We start from the raw sequence: 24,370 nt of genomic DNA on the forward strand, positions 1-24,370 counted from the left end.
AGTATATATAGATCTATTTAATTCCTTCAGTTGTTGCAGGTTGCCCAAAATATAATATTTCACATCAGTGCATTTACCTGTTTGCTCCACTCTCACTAATGTGTTCTGTATTATCAAATATTTTAAATGTTTATTTATTTTGAGATAGAAAGCACAGCTGTGTGCCTGTGCACACAAGTGTGCATGAGTGGGGGAGGGGCAGAGAGAGAGAGAGAGAGAGAGAGAGAGAGAGAGAGAGAGAGAGAGAGAATCCCAAGCAGGCTCCACACTGTTGGCACAGAGCCTGATGAAGGGCTCAATCTCACCACCTGTGAAATCAGACACTTAAATGACTAAGCCACCTAAGTGCCCCTATTATCAAATGCTTTAATGTGTGCCAATCTTGTAAGGGGAAAAAATTATTTCCATTTCTTTGATTATTACTAAGGTAGAGTATTCGTGTTTACAGATTATCTGAATTTCTACTGAGAATGATAAATTTACATGCTATGCTCATTTTTTTAATAAACTTTCTTCTCACATAAAATATTTTTTATGTAATCTGGGTTTTAAAAATTTTTCAGTTTTGTTTCACATGCATTTAGACACTATTTTACAACATAACTGTAAATGCCTAAGTAGTAATCTAACACAAGAATGTGCCAGAAAATATTAAAAAAAAAAAAATTTTTTATTATGTTTCTTTATTTTTGAGAGGCAGAGAGAGCATGAGTGTGGAGGGGCACAGAGAAAGAGAGACATAGAATCTGAAGCAGGCTCCAGGCTCTGAGCCGTCAGCCCAGAGCCCTGATGCAGGGCTTGAACCCACAAACTGTGAGATCATGACCTGAGCCGAAGTCGGACACTTAACCGACTGAGCCACCCAGGTGCCCCTATGCCAGAAAATATTTTTAAACAATTTTCTTATTTTGGTTTATTAGTTGCTTGTAATTTTTTCACATCATCAATAATGTGATGAACATTTGTGTGGCTTAACAGCATATACACGACGATTTCCTCAAGATAAGACTTTAAAAATAGAATTGTTGGATCGAAAGACATATATAATTTAAAGGTTTTCAGATATACAGGGAAATGTATGACATATAACAAGCAAAAGTTTTTGCTTTTTTTTTATTGTAGTGTACTACCTTCTCTTGTTGCAGAAGTGAATCACTTTGCAGTTCTTTTTGTCGTAACTTTTCATGTTCTTCCTTTTCAAGAATAAGTTTCTCCTTTAAGTTTTGCATTTCAGAATTCAGAGCTTCATCCCGTTCCCTATCCCTGTTGATGAGGTCTTCTATACAAATGAAAATGCTGTATTTAGATACATGTATTTAGAGAATGTATTGCATTTAGAGAAACTGGATTTCCATATACCCATTTTTTGCTGTTAGCATGTTATACAGACCAAGTATTTCCAAAGAAATAAAGCCAAAACATAATTCTGAAGTTTGTATCATTTACTACACAAAATGTAGTGCATATCCTATGGTATGTAATAAAACCTCCAAACCTGGTTTGATATATATCTTCTCAATTTAAATGGCCACCCAATGAGGAAGTCAAGAAATGTACCACTGTATATATTTCAATCAAGACAAGCAATATATTGAAATAAACAGAAAACAAACATTGTAAAAGACAAACATTCTCATATGGGAATAGGATTTTAATGTTATTTCCACAATTTTTTAAAAAACTCTTAAATACAGAGAACAAACTGAGGGTTGATGGAGTCGGGGGTTGAAGGAGGGGTGGGGGAGACGGGTGATGGGCATTAAGGAGGGCACTTGTTGGGACAAGCACCGGGTGTTGTATGTAAGTGATAAATCATGGGAATCTACTCCTGAAGCCAAGACTACACTGTATGTTAGCTAACTTGACAATAAAAAAAAAAAAAAGTTTGTTTTAATACAGCAGTACAGTCTTTACATACTGTACATGTTACTTATGTTACATACCTTTTTCTTTTTCAAGCAGCTGACACTTAGCATTTAGGTTTTCGACTTGTTTAGAAAGCATAGCAACATTTTCCTCAAGAGATTGCTTAAGGCTTAAAACTTCATAATTCTTCTCTTTCAAATTTTCTTCTAACTGGGCAATATCTAGCTTGTATTTTTCCACTTGATCTGATGCACAACTACAGTAAAACAAATTATTTTGAAGAGCACATAATTTAGGCACAGGGAAAATTAAACTAAAAAGGATGAAAATGATGTATTCATCACTATTCAACAAAATAAGGTCCAATTTAAAACTACTATTAATATTACCTAATTTCTTCGATGTATTCTAAGAGTTTTTCTGTTTCGGATTTTTCATCAATCTTGTCCTTCTCTATTGAAACACTGAAAAAAATTACATATATGAATACTCACAGTAGTCACACATAATGTTTAATCTGTACTAGATACTGCTGTATCAGATAGGCTATCTCTAGACTCCAAATCCTTAATTCTTATTTTCTGTGACCTCTTAAGTTGACAATTTAGTATATGCAAATAGGAAACTGAAGGTTTTTTTTAAAGTGAGAAAGCTTTCCAAATAAATTCTGATAAATTTCATGATGATGAAAATTATCACCTATAACACTCCAAGTGTTAGAAATGATCTTTCTTGTAGCCTTCCCAGCCCCCACCCCACCATCACACATACAAAATAGCCTTTGTTCTAGGTTTATTTTTATGCAATTACTTCGGTGTTTACCTCCTCCAAACAACTCAATTTAAAAAATGAGCAAGAAAGTTAAATAGACACCTTACAAAAGGATATATATGAATGGTCAGTGAGCACATACAGTGAAGCTCGGCCTTAGACTAACAAAATTACAAATGAGATACTATTTCCTACCTACTAAAAGGTGGAAATCAAACAGACTGACAATATCAAACCTTGGAGACGTGGAACAGTTGCACCTATCACGCATTGCTAAGTGGGACTGTAAAATGGCTCATACAACCACTCTGGGTTGGTTGGTTTGTTTGTTTTAATAATTTACACATATACTACACTACCCTATGACCCATGTATTGCAATCCTAGATGTTCATTCAGGAGAAATAAAAACTTACGTCCACAAAAAGATATACATAGCGGACTTATTCACACTATCAGAAAACTGGAAACACAAATAATGATCAACAGAGGAATAGTAAACAAATGGAGGTATATTCAGATAGTGGAATACTACTCAGAAATAGAGAACAAATTATAATACAACAGTATAGATGAATCTTAAAATACTATGTTAAACAAAAGAAGACACACACACACACACACACACTGTGATAAACACCTCCCATCCCCACCCTCCAAAGACCAAACTAATTTATATGATGGAAGTCAGAAAGTGGCTTCACGGGTTGGGGGCCTCATAATGGGGAAGAGAAGGGGAGCAGGAAGAGGCAGGAAGGAATTTTCTGAGAGGATGGTAATGTTCTCAGTCTTGTTTGTAGGGTGATTACAGAGGTGTATACAATTGTCAAAAGTCATCAAACTGAATACTTATGATCTATATATTTTTTGTAGGTAAGTTACAGCTCAATCATAAAAAGGAAGGCTAGGATTATACATTAATCACGCTTCTTATACCAATATTCCTCAGTTTTGGTCTACCATCTCCATAAGATGATGCTACTACAAAGATGAGGAGGCCTTTCCTCATAATTTGTACAAAAGATGGACAAAAGTAGTACATTTATACATCTTTTCAGCATTAAATGGGAGTGATCAGGGCTCAGCTAAAGAAGAGAAATAAGGCAAGCAGGGAGGCAATGAGAGAAGTATGGAGGAAGGTTAAGTCTCAGTAAACAAGAGAGAGGTGAGAGAAGGAAATCAACAGTTACACTTAACAATTTCTCTTTCTTTTTAGGCACTCACAGTTTCCCCTCCAGTTGTGCTATTTTCCCCTGAGACTCCTCAAGATTCTTCTGAGTGACCTGTAGCTTCACCTCCATGCCTTCCTGTTTAGCCATCATACTCTACACAACAAAAATAGGTGTTAGGAAGTGGAAGTTGTTCAGGTCCCCAGATCCAGACACAGCAAACTCACCAAAAGTATCACTCACCCTTATCTTTGTTTCTCTCTTGTTTCTAAGTTTCATTAATTCGAGGCTTAGAATTCTCATAGTCTTCTGGTTACTATCTTCAGAAAACTAAGTACAAGAAACATATAAAAACATTTAGATATATTTTCTGTTAGATCTTATATAAAATCACATAAATATTGATTATTACTGGGACTATTATTTACCTACAACATATTCTGGTAGAGAAAATGCCTTTGATCACACCAGGATTACTGATTTTATGTAATATTGCTACTGTTCTTGTCCTTCTTTTTGATTAATGTGACTTTCTGGCTTATTTATTTTTATTTTACTTTTTCTAAAGATTCTATTTTATTTAAAAAAATTTCTTTTAACATTTATTATTTTTGAGAGACAGAGAGAAAGATGGCACAAGCAGAGGAGAGGCAGAGAGAGACAGATACACAGAATCCAAAGAAGGTTTCAGGCTGTGAGCTGTCAGCACAGAGCCTGATGTGGGGCTTGAACTCACAAACTGTGAGATCATGACCTGAGCAAAGTCAGATGCTTAACCGACTGAGCCATCCAGGCTCAGCTAAAGATTTTATTTTAACTAATCTGTACACACACACACACACACACACACACACACACACACACAGACGGGGCTTGAACTCACAACCCTGAGATTAAGAGCTACATGCACCACCAAGTGAACCTTCCAGGCACCCTTTTCTGCTTACATTTTAAAGCTCCTTGGGTAGTTACCTACCTCTACATGCTGGAGAGTCCACTGCAAGCCTCCAAAACAAGCTTCTCAGAGAGGATTTTGTAATATGTGCTTGCTTAACAAAATGCATCTAAACTGCCTAGTCTATTTTGAAATATGTAGACTATACAGTTCATCCCAGGCCAACTAAATCAGAATCTCCCTGGATGGGGCCCAGGAATCTGCTTTTTTCCCTAAGCTTGATTCATACGGATCCTCACTCAAAGAGCTCAACACATTACAGGCTCTGAATAAATGATTGCTATTAAACTGAACAGTGACGTACAGCCTCCTTTTACTTCTGACAAAAGCAAATGACCGTGTTATGTCCTTTAATATCTATTAGTATAATATTATTAATAATACTAATATTAAATAAAATAGTAATAAACAGAATATCTATTAAACACATTTAATCCACAAATTTATTCACTTCCCACTTCAATCCCAAAAGGATTTGAAATGGAAGCCTGCTGTCATGTGATTATTTATTTCAGAGAAAGATCTAGTGACTTCTAGACATAAATTCTACAAGTTTTATTAATGCCCTTATTTATTAGGAGTGACTTTGAAGGAGGGTGAGAAAATGTCAGACATTAAAACAAAAAGCAACTTGTTTATCATTTCTTATGTGTCAGATACCATAATAAAAAAGACAATGATAATTCTTCTTGGAAGCAGCTTAACATTTAAGGTACATTTGGTAAAGGAATAAGGCTAAACTAGAGCCTAAAATTCTCAAGATATAAGAAAAAAAACCTACAACATGTTTATAACTTATTCAGTTGTAAATATTACCATGAGATTTAAATACCTTTGATTTTAGTAGCTCATTAGTCCTGGTTAATTCAATAAGCTGTTTTTCTAGTGAAGCATTACTTGCAGAGAGAGATGTTTTCTCCCTGACTGCAGCATTTAGCTTAGCCTCTGTCTTCTCTAACTCGGCTTCCAGATCCTGGATCCGCTTATCCTGAGCACCACGTTCCTGCACGAGAACACGAATCTGGACGGAAACAAGGTGATAAATGAATGATTTACCAATACAATGCCAATGTAACTAGATGCTACTGAAAATAAAACATTCAAATTCTAGAAAAAGCTTTGTGACATGATGTTGTTAAATATTCTGATTTCACTAGCTGTTTGAACATTCATATTTATATGTTTTAAAAATCTGTAAGAACTTAAATCTGTAAGCATTTTAAGAAGAGAGGATTTTAATTGTTGTAAGCTTCCAGGTATAATTAAACTGTTCACTTTTAAGGTATTTCTACCTATAAGAGTTCTTCTTTTCTCTAGTTCTAGTTATATGAACTCAAATTATAGCTTGAAATGCTATCTTTTTTATTTCAAGAAGGCAGAATGGGCTTCTGTGTAGGATATAGTAAGCGCTACAGTAGGAGTGATCAGTAAGCCACCACTCTTGTTGCAATTATGAGATCAAAACCAAAACCAAAATCAAAACCACCTATCTGACAACTGAAAATGTGGAAGTCAGGAGACAATGAAATGACTTGTTTAATATAAGGGGAAAAGTACCAATCTAAAATTCTGTTCCCAAGGAAAATATCCTTTAAATTTGAAGGTGACATGATGATGTCTTACGAGAAAAGAAAAGCTGAGAGGATCTGCCAATAGCCTGCAGAACAAAAGGTACTAAAGGAGTGTGTAGGCTCAACAAAAATGATCCCAGATATTTACAAGATTTGCACTTTAAATATAAGGACATAGAAAGACATAATAATGGGTCAGGAAAGATCTACCATGTAAATATTAAACAAAAGAAAGATGGGATGCCCTTATTAATATGATACAAAGTAGACATTTAAGGCAGAAAGTATTATTAGCAATAAAGAAGGAATTTTATAATGGAAAGGTCATTTCAAGAGGAAGATACAATCAAATTTGTTGTGCAACTTTAAGTTTAAAATATACAAAGCAAAATGTATAATGTGTACATTACATAGGTGTATGTATGAGGTGGAAATGAGAAAGTACCTCTTTCTCTAGCTAATAGAATAAACAGACAAAAATATCAGTACAAAACTTTTAAACATATTGAACTGACATATATAAACTGTACCGACAAGTACATATACATTCTTTTCTAGTGCACATAAAACATTTACCAAAACAGATTATTTGTTGGGTACAAAAGCATCGAAACAGCACAGTTGTATTAAGTCACATGAAGTATTTCCTACTCTTTCTTAACTGACTTTGTGTTGATACTAATTTCAGTATTTTAGGCCAAAAATGCTTATCTAAAAATGTATCAAACACCATATGTATATATATGGCTATGAACTAGATGCTAGCGATTGAATGAGCTTTAAGGTTCCCTACCAGAAGATTCTCTACGCTTATATTATTGGTTTATAAACAACATTTATAGCAAAATATTATAAACTAGAAAAAAGAACACTGAGATTATCTTTACAGGTTTTTGCAGTTCAGGAAGTTTAAGCTTCAAAAAAAGGGTTTGTACACTCAAATGCCTATGTGGCCAAGCAGATAATATAAATAAGTAGAGAGAGCCAGGTGAGGACTGAGGAGCAAGTGTGGAGTATAAAGGAGGCAGCCCTGCAAAGCCCTAGCACATTGTTGCCCTGTAGTGGAAAGTGGAAACAGTGTCGTCAGATCGTCTGATTTTGCAACATAAGCCAGAAATCTGAATGTTTTACATGAAATGTTACTTTTAAATATTGATAATTAATTCAAATTAAATAAACAAACAAACAACAAATACTATGGGGCTTAAATAAAAAAGAGCTCTATTTGTAAAAAAAAAAAAAAAAAAAAAAAAAAAAAAATCTCTATTCTAATGGTGCCTGGGTGGCTTAGTCAGTTAAGCATCTGGCTCTTAATTTCGGCTCAGGTAATGATCTCATGGTTGCAAGACTGAGCCCCACATAGAACTCTTCACTGGCAGTGTGGAGCCTGCTTAGGATTCTCTCTCTCTCTCTCTCTCTCTCTCTCTCTCTCTCTCTCTCTCTCCCCCTCTCTCTCTGCGCCTCTCAAAAATAAATAAACTTAAAAAAAACCTTTCTACTCTAAACGATTAAGAAACTGATGCAAATTATCAGTTCTAATCTTGGCACTGCCACTCACTTACCAGTTATCTGAGACTCAGTTATCACCTCTCTAAGTATTAACCCCTACATTGTAGGCATGTATCCTCAATAAAATGATGGCCAACATAATTAAATACTAAAAGAATCAGAGCAACCAGAGCAGAGATTTGCAAAGCTATCTTGACGTATTCTTGGTCCTAAGCTAACATTTAACTGTAATCACTGGAAAGTTTTAATATGTCATAAGAATATGTGCACTAGAAAAAGAGTTGGTCAGCAATGTAAACATGGAAAGAAGACTGCTAGAGAAGCAAAACTGGTAGTGACCATCTTACTCCTGCTTAGGGAAGTAAGTGGACTCTTTAGGTCAGCATTGCTCAGTAGAGACTTCTGCCATGGTGGAAATGTACCGTATAGTATGGGAGCCACTCACTGGAGTACTTACAGCGCATTTAAAATGTGACTAGTGCAATTGAACAATTGAGTTCTTTTACTTAATTTAAATAAGTCTCAAATGGTGAGTGGCTACCATACTGGACAGGATAGCTCCAGATTTACCCTCCAGCTCCATTTTATCCTTAAATAAGGCATATATAACTTACAGAGCAGAGGATGTGTAAGATTAGCACAACTCTTTCACAATTCAACTAACCTGCTAGGATTTCATGCTAAGAAATTCTCTAGCTAGTCACTGTCTTAACATAAACATTAGCATACAGGAAGAGTGTGCACTGAGTAAATGTAAATATTTGACACACGCATAATTGCAATATAGCAATATATTAATTTTTAGTGATCAATTTTTCATAGAGTGGGTAATCTTGAATCTACCCCTAACAAACTTGACACTGTCAGCATACCACACTGACCACCAGGCTCCGAAACTTAGTATCTAATGAAGCTAAGGAATAGTTACCTCGCAGGCACTGGTCTGGACAGATTATCTGCCTTGCTATGCAACTCCCCAAACTGCAACAGAATACCTGTCTCTTAACTCTAAGTCACTCTGTATTTTATAGCACATTTATTTTTCAATTAAGTTGAAAGCATTGCTTACCTCTTTTTCTAGTATCTTCAAATCTTTATCATTCTTTTGAGACTCCTTCTATTTAAAAATCAAAGAACAGAGATAAACAAATTTAAGCACCACAAATATCACAGCCAGATTTGATTTTTAGCTATTAAAAAGATTAAAGAGTTCAAATTCTTTCTTCTTTTCTTTCTTTCTTTCTTCCTTTCTCTCTCTCTCTCTCTCTTTGTTTCTTTCTTTTAAACCTTACCCCCAAAGTGGAGCTCAAACTCATAATCCCAAGATTAAGAGTCACATGTTCTGTTGACTGGGCCAGCCAGGCGCCCTTTTCTTCTTTTCTTGAAAATATAATTGACTTTATTAATTGATTCATGCATCAGGCAGCATTCCATCTAGCACGTAGAGGGGAGCTGCCTCCCAAACAGTTAATTTTTATTTTAAAAATTTCACTGAGTCTATTAAACATTTTGTAGGAGACTTACCTGGTAAAAGAAGGAATGGATTCTTTAAGTCTTAAAATATTTCAGGTTTAAGTTTTCACCCCCATAGATTATTAGGCTTTTCCTAATAAGTCCAGGGAAAAGAACAGGTGGCGCTTTACGAATAAAGCTACTGAGCGCTTTCTTTCTAATGTTAAACAGCAATACATTTTGAATATTTAATTATGCTATCCCAGAAAGAAAACAATCTTACAAAGAAAAATCAACTTAAACTCTGATACGCAAAGAGGAAAAAAATGTGTGTGTGTGTGTGTGTGCACACACACACACACACACACACAGAGAAATAAAAATTAAGGGGCGCCTGGGTGGCTCAGTCCGTTAAGCGGCTGACTTCGGCTCAGGTCATGATCTCGCGGTCCGTGAGTTCGAGCCCCGCGTCGGGCTCTGTGCTGACAGCTCGGAGCCTGGAGCCTGTTTCAGATTCTGTGTCTCCCTCTCTCTCTGCCCCTCCCCCGCTCATGCTCTGTCTCTCTCTGTCTCAAAAATAAATAAATGTTAAAAAAAAAATTAAAAAAAAAATTAAAATGGTATAAGATGATTTAAAAAAAATTTTAAGTCTACTTATTTATTTTTGAGAGACACAGAGAGCATGAGCCAGGGAGGGGCAGAGACAGAGGAAGAGAGAGAATCCCAAGCAGGCTCAGCACTGTCAGCGTGGAGCCCATAGCGGGGCTCGAAATCATGAAACCATGAGATCGTAATCTGAGCCAACACCGAGAATTGGATGCTTAACCAAATAAGCCTCGCAGGCGCACCAGTAAAAACTTTTTTTTTTTTTTTAATGTTTATTTATTTTTGAGACAGAGAGAGACAGAGCATGAACGGGGGAGGGTCACAGAGAGAGGGAGACACAGAATCTGAAGCAGGCTCCAGGCTCTGAGCTGTCAGCACAGAGCCCGACGCAGGGCTCGAACTCATGGACCCTGAGATCATGACCTGAGACGAAGTTGGACGCTTAACCGACTGAGCCACCCAGGCGCCCCAGTAAAAACTGGTTTTAATCTAATTATTGCCTTCATTCAAAATAAGACATATAATTTTGGTCTATGTCTTTTATATCCAACAGCCTTTCTGATACAATGGTCCCAAACTGAGTATCTATCTTTCCCATGTTAAATGGAAGAAAATGGATAAATATATTGAATGCAACCTGTTTTATGTACTTCTAAGTTGGGGAGGGAGGGGGCTACACAACTATCATATTTATTAATTTCCCACCTGATGGAATTTTCTATCAAGGAAGGCCTATTATTTAGGGGTTTTGCACAAACTTGTATGTAATTTAGTTTTCTAAACGTTACATAATTAATTCAAAATATCAGAACTGTTTCTTCAAGAAATTCAAGTCAAGAGATTTAAATCAATTTCTTTTTAAATATTATTTTATTAAAAAAATTTAATTCCAGTACAGTTAACATACAGTGTTCTATTAGTTTCAGGTGTACAACATAGTGATTCAACACTTCATACATCACCTGGTGCTAATCAGAACCCGTGCATCCTTATTCCCATCTCTTCTTTCACCCATTCCCCCCCCCCCCCCCCCCCCCCCCCCCCCCCCGGTAACCATCAGTTTGATCTCTATAATTAAGAGTCTGTTTCTGGGATTGTTTTTTTTCCCTTTGCTCATTTTCTTTTTTGTTTCTTAAATTCCATGTATGAATGAAATCATATGGTATCTGTCTTTCTCTGACTTATTTAGCTTAGCATTATATTCTCTAGCTCCAACTATGTAATTGCAAATGGCAAGATTTCATTCTTTTTTATGGCTAATATTCCATTGTGTGTGTGTGTGTGTGTGTGTGTGTGTGTGTGTGTGTGTATTTATTTGAATCGATGTGTAAGAAAAGACTGTCTGTATTAGTGCTGCCTAATAAAAATATATCACAAACCACATATGTATTTTTTTTAGTAGTTAATTTAAAAAGTAAAAATTTTAGGGGTACCTGGGTGGTTTAGTCGGTTAATCGTCTGACTTTGGCTCAGGTCATGATCTCACAGTTCATGAGTTCGAGCCTCACGTTGGGCTCTGTGCTGACAGCTCAGAGCCTGGAGCCTGCTTCAGCTTCTGTGTCTCCCTCTCTCTCTGCCCCTCCCCGACTCTGTCTTTCTCAAAAATAAATATTAAAAAAATATGTACTTTTAAATAAAAAGTAAAAAATTTTAAAATATATTTTACTGTACCATAAATGTAAAAAAGTATTATTTCAACATGTCATTAGTATGAAATTATTAGTGAGATATTTTATATGTTTTGTACTAGGTCTATAAACTTTGGTTTGTATTTTACACTTACAGCATATCTCAATTCAGATGCTTAAGTTTCATCAGAAATAGCCATCTATATTTAGATTTCATAAAATGTACAGATGAAAAAGTAGATGCACATTCCAAGTTGTTCCAAAAACATTTAAGTTTTCCAAGAATAGAATCAAGTATCAGTTTTTTATATATTACTTAAAATTAAATAGTATCAAAAATTTAGCTGTTCACTTTGAAGTGCTCGATAGCCACATGTGGCTAATCACTTCCATACTGGATAATGAAGCCCTATAAAACAAGAAGCTTAGATAATCGCTAAATAAATGAACAAGTCTAAGCCTTGGTTTCCCAACTCTGAATCTTTTTCACATTTAACAAATCACTCTTTGCAACTCCTTAAGAAAGTACAACTTGCTTTATAAACTAATGGAAACAGTGATAATAAATAGGCTGTTGCACAAGCCGCAACATGAAGTTAAGAATTTAATGTCCCACCACTCCTTGGCAGTCTTTGAATAGCAAATAAATCTCTTTTAGGCATTACAATACTTTTTTCCTTTTTCTTCAATATTTACCCTTCTGCACAAGTAAGCAAACAAAACCAAAACAACTCAAACAATGATAACTAATATATCAAAGCACTGCATACTTTTTAAAGGCTTACTAGGTATTATAAAATTTATCTAGAGAAATGACTGAGAAGTGGAGACCATTTTGTAATTCTGAACTCCAGACACATTTAAACAATGTATGTAGTAATGATGTAAACATAAATCTTGCTAGAGTCCTAATGATGATATTTTTATTAATTTATAGATTTACTTATAACCTTAAATTATACACTTAACCCATTCTAGTCAAATAAAATAACTTTTGGAAATGTTTTCATGATTTAGGTACTAAACCAGCTAGAATATCAGAGTTCCTCACCTTTAATCCCAAAGTCTTAACTTTTCTTGCTGAAGCAGGCAAGGTAATATCTTTGTCAACATTAAGATTTTGTTGAGATTCTAAAATAAAATAAATTGTACAGATTTTAGTTGGCACTTACATGTTTGAAACACAGACAAAACCCAATTTCCAAATTTCTTATTATAATTATTAGTGAAGTAGTATTAAAGTTATTTTTTTCTGACTGTATATGTCCAAATAATTAGTTGTACAATAGTATTTACACATCTAATACTTTTCTGATTTTCCTAATATTCCCCGATGGAAAGTTAAGGTGATTACCAAAAGGGAAACTATGTATCTGTGTGAGTGTCTTGCTTAACTTTCCTGGTTACACAACAGTGAAATGATTAAAGCATTAGTCTGCAGTTGACTCTTTTGTAAATTCATCAAATAAGAAAATTTAAATATAACTGTAGCTTTGCATTTTTAGAAATGCTATAGCATCTTTTAATTTAAATACTGTTACTCATAACTTTAAAGCTTATGAGATCATATAACCATTATGTTATTTGGGAATCTGTTACCTTTCTGTTTTTTAAATCTTTGTGATTTCTGAAAAGATACCGGTCCTTTCAATACTTCTGAAGTTGTAACATCATAAGCACCTGGAGATGGTGCACAACCTACAGGAAACATAAAACATTAATTAATGTCTCATCTTATGCTACTTATGATCTTAAGTTAAAAATATGTTATAGTAAAATGCCATTAATAAATTGTTTGTTTTTTCAGGGGTTCCTGGGTGGCTCAGTTGATTGAGTGTCCGACTTGAGCTCAGGTCACATAAAGCCCTGCATCAGACTTGTTGCTGTAAGCACAGTGTCCACCTCAGATCCTCTCTTCCCCTCTCTCTGTGCCCTCCCCCATTCACGTGCTTTCAAAAATTAAAAAAAAAAAAACAACAAAAGAACAAAAAAACCTAAACATTAAAATAAATAGTTTATTTTTTCAAATGTAAAAATTTGATATTACAAAACAGGCCTCTTTATGAAGAAAACATCATTATCTTCCCAAATGATCTTTATTTCAATGAGTCAAAGGAACACAGGCAACTGAGCAAAACAGCAAAGACAGTCTTGAAATAAACATCAGGAAAGAACAAGCAACACGGCTTTGTTATTAAGGATTGAATATAAGAAAAAAAGATTTGGAATCAACCCTACCCAAAAAGAGTCACAGGTAATTACCATCAGATTCTAGAAATGAATAACGATCATTTTATATGTACTCACACAAAGATTCCAATACTGGGAGCTTTTAGATCTAAATGTGGTCAATAAGGGGTTGAGGTAGTAGATTTCCAATCAGGAAAGAGTCTCAAAATGAAGTACAGAATTCAATGGGTCATCTAAGGTAAAGGCAGACTTAGAAACATTAGTCTTGGCTAGCTCAGATCTCTCACACTCCACCAACTGTTTACACCCTGGGGTAAACAGGAGGCTGACAGCGGTTTCCCTAAAATCAGTTTAAGGGTCGCACATCTTAAAGCACCTATGTCACCCATTTGGAATAGGGATCAGTGGAAGCAGCGCAGAACATATCCTATTTTAAAGTAACAAGAGACTTCAAAGAAAACTGCCGGCACTGTTGCCCTTTTTGGGGAGGTGGGGATGAGTGTATGCAGAATGTGTGGCTATTCTTTGCTCCCTGCTTTTGTTTTTTATCTACAAATGTTTGTTTGTTTATTTCTTTAGAGTATGAACAAGTGGGGCAGGGACAGAGAGAGAGGGAGAATCCCAAGCAGCTCTACGTTGTCAGCACTGAGCCTGATGTGGGGCTCAAACTCACCAACTGTGAGATCATGACCCAAGCTGAAACCAGGAGTTTGACGCTAAACCGACTAAGCCACCCAGATGCCCCATAAAAAAGTTTTTTTTAAAGCTGTAGGCCCAAGCTGGGGCTTGAACTTACAACCCTGAGATCAAGAGTCACATGCTCTACCAAGTGAGCCAGCAAGATGCCCTGCTCTCTGCTTTTAGGAATGTTTCTGTGGCAAAGTGTGAGAAGCACTGGTCTAGACTCGTCAGAGCAGCCAGAAGATAAAATGCTGTTGAATTCTTGTATTCTGGTTCATCATTAGGTCTACACTCTCAAAAGGGGATATGGGCCAGCAAAAGATCAGATGGTGTACAGTGACTAAGCAGCATCACGCGAGTTGAGAACAATTAAAATCACACTTAACAAAAACTTCCCTAAAGAGCAAAGAAATCCCATTTGATACTTATGGGGATTTAGATTCAAGAACTAGGTTGAAATCCAGGCTTTGTGAGACTGTAGTATGTGCTATTTTCATGCTCTGGGTCTTTTCCTTACTAACGATTAAATGTACGACATCACAGATACATATGACTTGCTAGAAATGTGGGGAGAGGAGACATTAGACAAACGGGATGGGATATCCTGGGGGATAACACAAGTTTTCTGGCACAACTTCTATTTTGATCAACAATAATCGGAAGCTAACACAGGCAGTCAATACTTGTAAACAAACCAAACATTTTATGCATTACATTAAATAAATGCTTCAAACTTCCAGATCTCTTTATTTTCTATTTCTTCCACCTCGAATGGACAGCCCAGCTTCCAGTTTGCCTGGCTAACTCTCACTTACCTTTCAGATCTCAGCCTCTTCCAGTTTTCTCTGAATCCCCAAATCAGGTTGGAAACCTCCCTCCATAGCAGCCTATGAATAGTGTTCTTATCAAAGAACTTGACACTTTTGTAATGGCTTTTAATACACTTATCCATCTCCCAAATCAGATAATGTACTTATTCATCTTGCAAGTTAGATAAAATTGGTTGAAGTTAGAAACTCTTTTGATCATGCCTGTATCCCCAGTATTTGGCTCGGGGTTGAGTTTGGCAGTATGGTGAAGAAAACATAGAAAGTCACTGGGGATGCCAGAATGGGAATAGAGTTTTGTAATTCCTCCAATCAGGCTTCAAATCCAGCTTTGTATGCCAATCAATAGACATTACTATGTGCCAAGTACTTTCAGTCATAGGGGAAAGATGTGAACATTATACTCTGATTTTCTAATCTAGCTTTAAGACCCCTGGAAAGTTATTTTTATTCAAGGCTGAATTCCCCAGTTGTGAAACAGGAATAAAAGAGTATCTACCTCATAGTTGTTGGGGTTACTGGAGTAATAAGAGAAATCACTACAGTGCTCACACATGCACAAAGCATCAAATAAGTGATAACTATTATTACTCCTGAAACTGTGAGTCTGAAATATTGTAACACTGGTAAAGGCAATTTAATCTATTATAAAGAAAATAAAATTCTCCTTAAAAGACACACTGCTGAGAGAATTTAGAGAAGGTTCTTTGAATATCCAGGAAATATACATTCCCTGAATCTCTTAATTTAGAAAATATGCTTGTGCTGATCCATTTGTCACTTGGCTTTTGTTTGTGAACAAAGTGATTCTTATTTCCACTTGCATGTTGGCTGGCAAGTTAAAGATGTAACAAATGATCATTAAAAAGTGTATATTATTGGAGAGCTGGGGGGCTCAGATCATGATCTTACAGCTCCGGAGTTCAAGCCCCGCATCAGACTCTGAGCTGACAGCACAGAGCCTGCTTCAGATCCTGTCTCTCTCTCTCTGCCCTCCCTTGCTTGTGTGTTTCTCTCAAAAATAAACTAAAAAAACATTAAAAGTATGTATTATAATGGGTAATGGATAAATCAGGGGCTTTGATGTTCAGCCCTCCCCCTCACTTGCTGCTCAGTACAGTTACAAAACTCCTCCATTCCCTCAAGTGTACAATGAGGACAATATCAGTACCTTTCTCACCTGGCTGTTGGAAAGAGTAAACCAGACCGAACAGGGAAGACCTTAGCACAGTCCCTGCATACAGTTTGTGTCTACTGAATGAGGGCCTCACCAACCACATCTGAGTCTTACGGTTATTGTGCTTATGCCCTACAGTGGTTAAGAGCACAGGATGGATTCATGGAGGCCGGGTTTCATGTCCTAGTTCTGCTAGTTTGGTTGTGTAACGCTGAGCAAATCTAAATCCCAGTATTTTTGTCAATAAAATACTGAATAACAGGATGACCTCTCAGGAATGTTGGACAATTAAAGAAGAATTAACTGTAAATACTTAGCATGGTACTGTTGATATTACCTGTTACTACTTCATTAATAATGTTCTCAGTAAGCGCAGCTACCATAATTTTACCCAAAAACTGCCGTTCCCAATCAGCATTCTTGTATTCCTGAGTGGAATATCTACAAGAAATCCACAAGTTCATACGAAAAAGCAGTGGTCATTTTTTTTTTTTTTTTTTTTTTAAATAAGTGAGGCCTTCTGGGCTTGACCACCAAATAGCTACCAAATAGCTTCCTTATCCCCATCCCCTTCCCTCTGCTTTAGTTGCTCCACAGACTAATTGTTTATTGGCTGTACTGTCCATTTGAATGCAAGCTACTTGGGTAGGGACTTTTCTTCATTCGCTGCTGTATCCTTCTCACTCTGAATAGTGCTAGGCATGTAGTAAATGCTTCGTATAGATTCCAGAAAAACTAGTCAGTTGAAGGAGACCCATCCTAGCCCTAAAATCGCCTATTTGCCTCTGATGAAGGGAACCGAGAGGGGCAAGGTGCGTGACACCATATCCCATCCCCCATCTCCTTTCCCTGTACGCACCAGAAGGGTCATTGAATCGTTTCAGGGGCGCCTTAGGAAAGGACATGTTGACGACCAGCTCCACAAACCGAAGGTCACTAGCGGTCCTCGGCAACTTCCCGCTGCCTTACAGCCTACTCACTCCAAATTCAAATCTCCCCGCTTATTCCCCGCCCACCTTCACGTCAGCAGGTTCGAAAACCAAAACCCTGGGCACACCAATCCAGGACGGGAACAGCTAAAGAGCATGCGCACCTGGCCTCGCAGCATGTAATTAGCGGTTCCGTGAGTTCCGGTTACTAGCCAATAGGAGACTATTACTGCCTCCCTTCCCCACCCCAAGCAGTGTCCAATCATTCTTGGCGTTACTCAATTGTAACTTACAAGAAGAGCAGCATTTGCGCAAGCGCATTTCATAGCTGAAAAGGTCGGAAGTCCGCCTTTGGCGTCATATAGGTGGCAGTGCAGTGAGTTCTAGTTTCACTGGTTCCAACCTCCTCTCGCCGTTCCTTGGGTGTAAACCCCCCGGGTTTCAGTTCTTTCAAACAAGCTACTGAAAGGGTCTTAAATGGCCATTGAAAAGGAAAAAGGAACACGCTGAGACGTCGCTTACGTCCCTGCGCATGTGCAGTGACCTGAGCGGACTCTCCGGGGCGTGGCCTAAGCGTGGACGCTCCGCGCGTGCGCTCACCTCGCTTCTTGTGGCTGCAGCTGGGAGGCTCCTGGAGTATGTCGGCCCCGTTTGAGGAACGCAGTGGGGTGGTTCCTTGCGGGACGCCGTGGGGTCAGTGGTACCAGACCTTGGAGGAGGTGTTCATTGAAGTTCAGGTGCCGCCAGGCACTCGCGCCCAGGATATCCAGTGCGGCCTGCAGAGCCGGCATGTGGCGCTGGCCGTGGGTGGTCGCGAGATCCTTAAGGTAGCGGCAAGTCGGGGCTTGTGCCCAGTTTCTTCCTGGCCCCTGAGTCCCCGAGTCCTAAGGTTCAGGGTTTCCGTGGAAAGACTTGGAAGGCCGGATGGCTCCTTGCCCGAAAGAGCTATAGCATTGGCCTAGTTTTGTTCTGGTCGGAGCCCCCACTCAAGGCTGGTCCTGAGTTGAGTGGAGATTTGAGGAGCCCAATTTTCTGGCTTTCTCAACCAAATGAAACGGCTTCTTTTGTTCCTCTGCGGGTCTTCACCTGGATCTTTAAAGGAACAAATGTTTATCGTACATATATTTTCTTCCAGGCACTGATTTAGGTGCTAAGAGGTCAGAGGTGAATAAGATATACGTTTTTTGCACACAGATTATGTTCTTGTAGGGAGGCATAATAAAACTAAACTAATAAATGTTTAGGCAGTCACGGAAAAGTAAAGAAGAAAATAAGGGATAAGGATACAGGGATGAGGATTCAGAGACGATATCAGGTGATTTATTTTTTCATCAAAATGAGACAAAAATCTGCATGTTTGTGGAGTGGTTAAGCAGATAGTCTAGGGTTGTTTGGAGAGAATAATACTTCATTTATTGTCATCATGCCCCTTAGATCTGAGAACTGCATTTTCCTGGATAAGCTTTATAGTTAAATTCAATTACGTCGAAGTTGGACTTCTTTCCCAGATTACATACTCACGATGTTTGACGATAGTGTAGCGAAGGGAGATTCCTTGATGTAGGATACCTGGCTCTGCCGTTTCTCTAATTTTGTAACCTTGGGCAAGAGATTATTCTGTGTCCTTATGCCTTCATCCACAAAGTGTGATAATTATAGTACCTTTCTGATAGGATTGTTTTGAGCATTAGGTGCTATCCATGGGAATTAAGAGTTTGGGCAAGTGCCTGGTATGTAATGAGTTTACATGCTAGCTGTTACTGTTATCTTTAATATGGAAGTGCTTTAAGTGCCTCAGAGAAAAGGGAGAGAGCCATGTGGAAGACATTGATTTATGTCAGCTTGGATTTTAATGACCTTTCTGAATAGTTGTGCAGTTCGTGGTTTCCTGAACAGTGGTTTAAGATTACCATTCAAATTTACCTTAGTAATTTCAGAACTTTAGCAGTGACTTTAACAGTAACTTTATTTACAATTTAGCAGTAACTTCAACTTCAGGATTTTAGATACATGTTTAGACTAGTAAGATTTTTTTCTCACTGGTGTTGAAATACAAAAAAAAATGTGTTTGCTTTATGTGGCATTTTAATTTTATTTCCTAAAACTTAAATTTGGCAAGTAGCAACAAATCAAAATGGATTTGAGCAGATGCATTCTCTTTTAAACTTATGTTCTGTTGATTTCTTTCTTAAAACAATAGTTTCATCACAGTTTATCTGAAATCAGAACTGCAGTATGTGCTTTAAAATTTTTTAGTGCTACATTGCCCAACAAAGAGATTGAACCAGATTTTTGAAGTTTATTTTAAAAGACATCATTTCTTAATTTCAGCAGGGAAGCTCTTGTAGTTCATTTTAATTGGTAAAGTCAAAGCATTTCATATATTAATTTCACATTTGGCTACTAAGTGATCAGTGATATTTATTCATCTCCTGAAAATTAAGGAGTTCTGATCTTTCTTTTGAGAGCCGTGTGTTGTCAGTAAATATCCCAAGCAGTGTAAACTAGGTTGCCTTTAACTTGCTAGGAGGAAAGATAGGGTTGAACACCTATCAAATATGTTGAAATGGTATAAAATTTTATCTCCCTACCATAACCAAGCTAGACAACTAACATCTGGATTAGATAGGAAATTAGCAAAGTTGGGGCACTTGGGTGGTCAGTTAAGCGTCCAATTTTGGCTCAGGTCATGATCTCACAGTTGGTGAGTTTGAGCCCTCGTTGGGCTCTGTGCCAATAGCTTGGAGCCTGGAGCATGGTTTGGAGTCTGTGTCTCGCTCTCTGACCCTCTCCCACTTGCACTCTGTCTCTCTCTCTCTCTCTCTCTCTCTCTCTCTCAAAAATAGATAAACATTAAAAAAAATTTGTAAACAAAAAGGAAATTGGCAAACTCTTAAATCATGAAAGTCTTATAAAAATTAATGACATTAATGTTTTCAGTACATAGATATTTCATGTACTAAAATAAACATTTTTATTTATTTACTTATTTTTTGTACTAAAATAAATATGTTTATTTTTCAGGGCAAACTCTTTGATTCTACAATAGCTGATGAGGGAACATGGACTTTGGGTAAGAGTGATCTATAATTGTTGGAATCTTTTTAAAAATTAATCTTGTCTTCAAACTTAGTATGTTTCTTCTGTGGTATCAGGTTCTTTGTCTTTGCAGCTCTGGAAGATAGAGTGATAGAAATGTATTGTAAATAGTTACCTAATGGTTTTTGAAAATATACAATTTTATGATGAACTCTAATTTCTTTGTGATTTTTGTTTAGAGGACAGAAAAATGGTCCGTATTGTTCTTACAAAGACAAAGAGAGATGCAGCAAATTGTTGGACTTCTCTTCTAGAATCTGAATATGCAGCTGATCCTTGGGTGCAAGACCAAATGCAGAGAAAACTTACATTAGAAAGATTCCAGAAAGAAGTAAGTCAGATGAGTGTATGAATATTGTTAAGCATTTTAAGATCATAGAAAAATTATTTTTTGAAATTAAAACTCAAATTTGGTTACAGAAAAATCACAAAAGTTCTTTAAAGGAGTTTTTAAAGTTAAATGGTTAGAAAAATTACTGGTCTTTTTTGTGGATTTTAGTTTTTCAGAATTTCTGGGAAGGGTTTTGTTTGTAATGCCATAGTTTATAAGTTTAAATTTATTTAATGTACACCAGTAATGCACGAGTGAACTCATAAAAATTTAATTAGTGTAGACTTACATAGTGTAAAAAAGTTATAGGTTCCTTTCATTAACATCTCTCCATTCCTTGCTTCTGTTTCATTTTTATCTCATTGATATATTGGCTTGCTGCTTTGTTTGTAACATAAATGCAGGATCACACTATATGTATTGTTTGTTTTTTTTCTCCTTCTAAGTGCTTCAGAATGTTTTCTAGTTTGACTGTATCATCGTTATTTATTTGGCTCTTCCCTTTTGATAAGATTTGGATTTTTCGATTTGTATCTATTTCACAGTTTGTTCTTTCATCTTTTTGAAACTATTCCAGTGTTCCATTAATTTATCTAGGAGAAGAATTACTGGATCAAAGCACTCTTCAAGTTTTGATGGATAATTTCTATGTATATAATGGTGATTTCCTAATTTGTATCTCCAGTCTAGACTTTTCTCCCAAGTATTGGACTCACATTTCTAGTTGCGTATTCAGCATCTCCACTTGTTGATCTGACCTATCAGACTCAACATACTCAACATGAACTCCCTAACTTCCTCCCACAGTTGTTATACCTCTAGCCTTCTCATCTTGGTTGATGGAAACTGCTTGTTCAGAAATGGGAAATCATCCTCCATTCCTAGCTCTCTCTCACACACCGTATCCAATTTGTTAGGAAACCTTACTGGCACTACCTTCCAAGTATATTCAGAATTTGTCCACTTGTCACCACCAACTTTCCAACCACTCTGATCTGGACCACCTGTAATGTCTTGCCTAAGTTACTCTAATAGCCTTCTAATGGTTCTCGTCTACCCTTGCCAAGCTGCAGTGTTCTCAAAACAGCATAGCAGTCCTTTTAAAAATGCAAGTCAGAACACATCGCTTCTCTTCTCAGAACTCTTTCACTCTAGTAAAAGACAAAGTTTTTTTTCCAGGCCCTATCTGATGTGGTCTTCCATGATCTCCCTGACTTCTTCTCCTGCAACTGTCTGCTTCAGTCATTTTACCTTAGCCATATTGTATTACCTTAGCTTTTTTGTATTTTTGAATATTCCAGGCCATTCCTTTTCTGTCCTTTTGACTACAGTGTTCTCCCAAAGCTTGGCTGACTTCTTCATTGTTTTCAAGTCATTGCTCTGTAAAGCATATTTTGATCTTTGATCATCCTATTTAAATACTATGATCTCATTTCCCTTACTCTGTTCGCCCTGTCTTCCTCCCTCCCTCCCTTCCTCCCTTCCTCCCTTCCTTCCTTCCTTCCTTCCTTCCTTTCTGGCACTTGCACCAACTTCTAACGCTCTGGATCAGGGGCTGGCAAGCTATGGTCCATGGGTGAAATCTGGCCGACTCCCAGTTTTTGAAGTGAAGTTATACTGCAATACAGCTATGCTTGTTCTTTTGGTATTTTCTTTCATATAGCGATACCAGACTTACGTAGTTATGGCAGAGACTATGCGGCCTTCATAGCCTAAAATATTTACTACTTGGCTCTTTACAGAAAAGTTGGCCAACCCCTCTACTAGCTAACTTACGGTTTTATTGTTTGTGTTCTCCTATAACAATGGCAGCTCCACCAGTGCAGGGATCTTTGTTTTATTCACTCTTGAATTCCACATGCTTCTAATGGTGTCTTCCAAACAGTTGGAACTCAGTAAATGTTTGTTGAATAAGTGAAATGCCCTCCAAAGAGACTAAAGCATGAGATAGTACTTACTTCATAGGATTATTGTGAGGATTAAATATGTTAATAAATGCATTGCTCTTAGAACCCTGCCTGGCATGTAGCAAACTCTCAAATGATGCTAGTTATTAAAATCTATTTTCACACTTTATACTAAGTATTGTGTTTGTCCATACACTTGCCAACCTTTTAATATACAACATTTGTAGATCTGAAAATTCAAATATACCTTCTAATTTTAAGTTCTATTTTGGTGATTACAGTGAAATTTGGTATCTTTTCACATGTTTATTGGTCATTTAGATTTCCTGTTTTGTCAGTGGCTAGTTCATGTCTTTACCATTTCCCTTTTGGGTTACTTATACTTTTCCTTAAAAGTTTTATTTTATCATTATTTTTTTCATGTCTTTTAGAATCCTGGTTTTGACTTCAGTGGAGCAGAAATCTCAGGAAACTACTCTAAAGGTGGACCAGATTTCTCAAATCTTGAGAAATAACCACTACTTTTTTTTTTGCTGCATTCTGTGGATCTCAGCAGATGTTGCCAACTTAATCAAAGGAACAGATTATGTGATGGAAGGAAAATGTGGATACCTGCAGTTAACAAATTGCAAAATATATTTACCTATGGTTCTAAAAATTGTATTCAAATATGAATTACATAGGAAACATCTTAAATACTGTGGAAGCTATTCTACTAATAGAAAGTAACTTTTTTTTTTGGACTTGTTTTTTTGCTCAGCATGAAGTTTTATATGCTGGATTTTACTAATTTCATATTTAACCTGTATTTTTAATACGAAAAACATTAGGGTATAGTTCATGTGAAATGACCGGGTGCCTTCAGGGACAATTAAATTTTTCTTTCAGTAAGTGTAATGCAGGAATAATGATCAATAAACTTTTCTAAATAGGAATTGTGGACCCCTTTGTCTAAGTATACCAGTTCATACAAGGAATTATATTGCTGAAAAAAGTTTTAAGAAAGGAAAAGTCCACAAATATATTCTGAGTAATGTAATTTCAAGAGTTAATGAAAATTTCTGAAGTAGCATATTATTCCTTGGGAGATGACTGTCAAGAAATTTGAAAAATAGTTAGAAACCTAACAATAGGAATGGATTAATACAAAACAGAAGCAGTAAAGTGAATGTGGTTATTGGGTGAGTCCTTTGTCAGTGACAGAAAGCAAATTATGGTTAATGTTTATAAGTAAGTGACATAATTTTGCTCTTCAGTGATCCAGACACATAAGTATGGATTGTCTTAAAACTGTGATTCATTCTTTTTATGTCCTTTGAAATTTAAAAATATTTCTGTCTATATTTTTTAAAGGTTTTATTTTTAAGTAAGCTCTATACCCAGTGTGGGGCTTAAACCCACAACTCCAAGATCAAGAGTCTCATGCTCCATCGACTGAGCCAGCCACCTGCCCCTAAGAAATATTTTAAACGGTCCCAACGTTTAGAAAAGTTACGTGTAAAGTACGCAAATTGTTTTCTTCCTGATCTGTTTGTAAGTTTATGATATGATGCTGCATCACCTCTGAGTACCTTAGTGTGTATTTCCTTCAAAGAACATGCTCTTACGTCACAACAATACAACCATTAAAATCAGGAAATTAGCACTGATACCTTCTGACCATCTAATCCTCACATCTTCATTGCATTCAAGTTTAACTGATT

The 24,370-nt window shown here is 36.7% G+C and overlaps 2 protein-coding genes across 3 annotated transcripts in view; one reads left to right on the top strand and one right to left on the bottom strand.

The window, feature by feature from the left end:
- The window catches only part of HMMR (hyaluronan mediated motility receptor), a 39,947-nt gene extending 22,484 nt beyond the window's left edge, over positions 1-17,463 (bottom strand). Inside the window, exons 1-10 of one of the 2 annotated variants that reach the window (XM_042947437.1) lie at positions 17,261-17,463; positions 13,126-13,224; positions 12,578-12,657; positions 8,910-8,954; positions 5,593-5,781; positions 4,049-4,135; positions 3,861-3,961; positions 2,256-2,330; positions 1,944-2,122; positions 1,131-1,279 (exon numbers count right to left, since the gene is read on the bottom strand). In XM_042947437.1, the coding sequence (XP_042803371.1) occupies positions 1,131-1,279; positions 1,944-2,122; positions 2,256-2,330; positions 3,861-3,961; positions 4,049-4,135; positions 5,593-5,781; positions 8,910-8,954; positions 12,578-12,657; positions 13,126-13,224; positions 17,261-17,306 (1,050 nt within the window). In that variant the 5' untranslated portion in view covers positions 17,307-17,463. Of the gene's footprint in view, positions 1-1,130; positions 1,280-1,943; positions 2,123-2,255; positions 2,331-3,860; positions 3,962-4,048; positions 4,136-5,592; positions 5,782-8,909; positions 8,958-12,577; positions 12,658-13,125; positions 13,225-17,260 lie in introns of both variants that reach the window. The other variant, XM_042947428.1, reaches the window with a different exon arrangement.
- Positions 17,464-17,728: 265 nt separating this feature from the next.
- Positions 17,729-23,602, top strand: NUDCD2 (NudC domain containing 2). Its single transcript, XM_042947450.1, has 4 exons — positions 17,729-18,157; positions 20,355-20,403; positions 20,609-20,760; positions 23,099-23,602. Exons 1-4 carry the CDS (start codon positions 17,969-17,971, stop codon positions 23,180-23,182), a joined length of 474 nt encoding a protein of 157 aa, XP_042803384.1. The 5' UTR covers positions 17,729-17,968; the 3' UTR covers positions 23,183-23,602.
- The last annotated feature ends 768 nt before the right edge of the window (positions 23,603-24,370 follow it).

The sequence above is a fragment of the Panthera leo genome, chromosome A1 (assembly GCF_018350215.1).
Source record: "Panthera leo isolate Ple1 chromosome A1, P.leo_Ple1_pat1.1, whole genome shotgun sequence".
Lineage (NCBI taxonomy): Eukaryota > Metazoa > Chordata > Mammalia > Carnivora > Felidae > Panthera > Panthera leo.

Coding starts and splice junctions, on each gene's coding strand:
- NUDCD2 (XM_042947450.1), top strand. CDS start 17,969: ATGTCGGCCCCGTTTGAGGAACGCAGTGGGGTGGTTCCTTGCGGGACG. Junction 20,404..20,608: donor TGAGGGAACATGGACTTTGG/GTAAGAGTGATC, acceptor ATTTTTGTTTAG/AGGACAGAAAAATGGTCCGT. Junction 20,761..23,098: donor TAGAAAGATTCCAGAAAGAA/GTAAGTCAGATG, acceptor CATGTCTTTTAG/AATCCTGGTTTTGACTTCAG.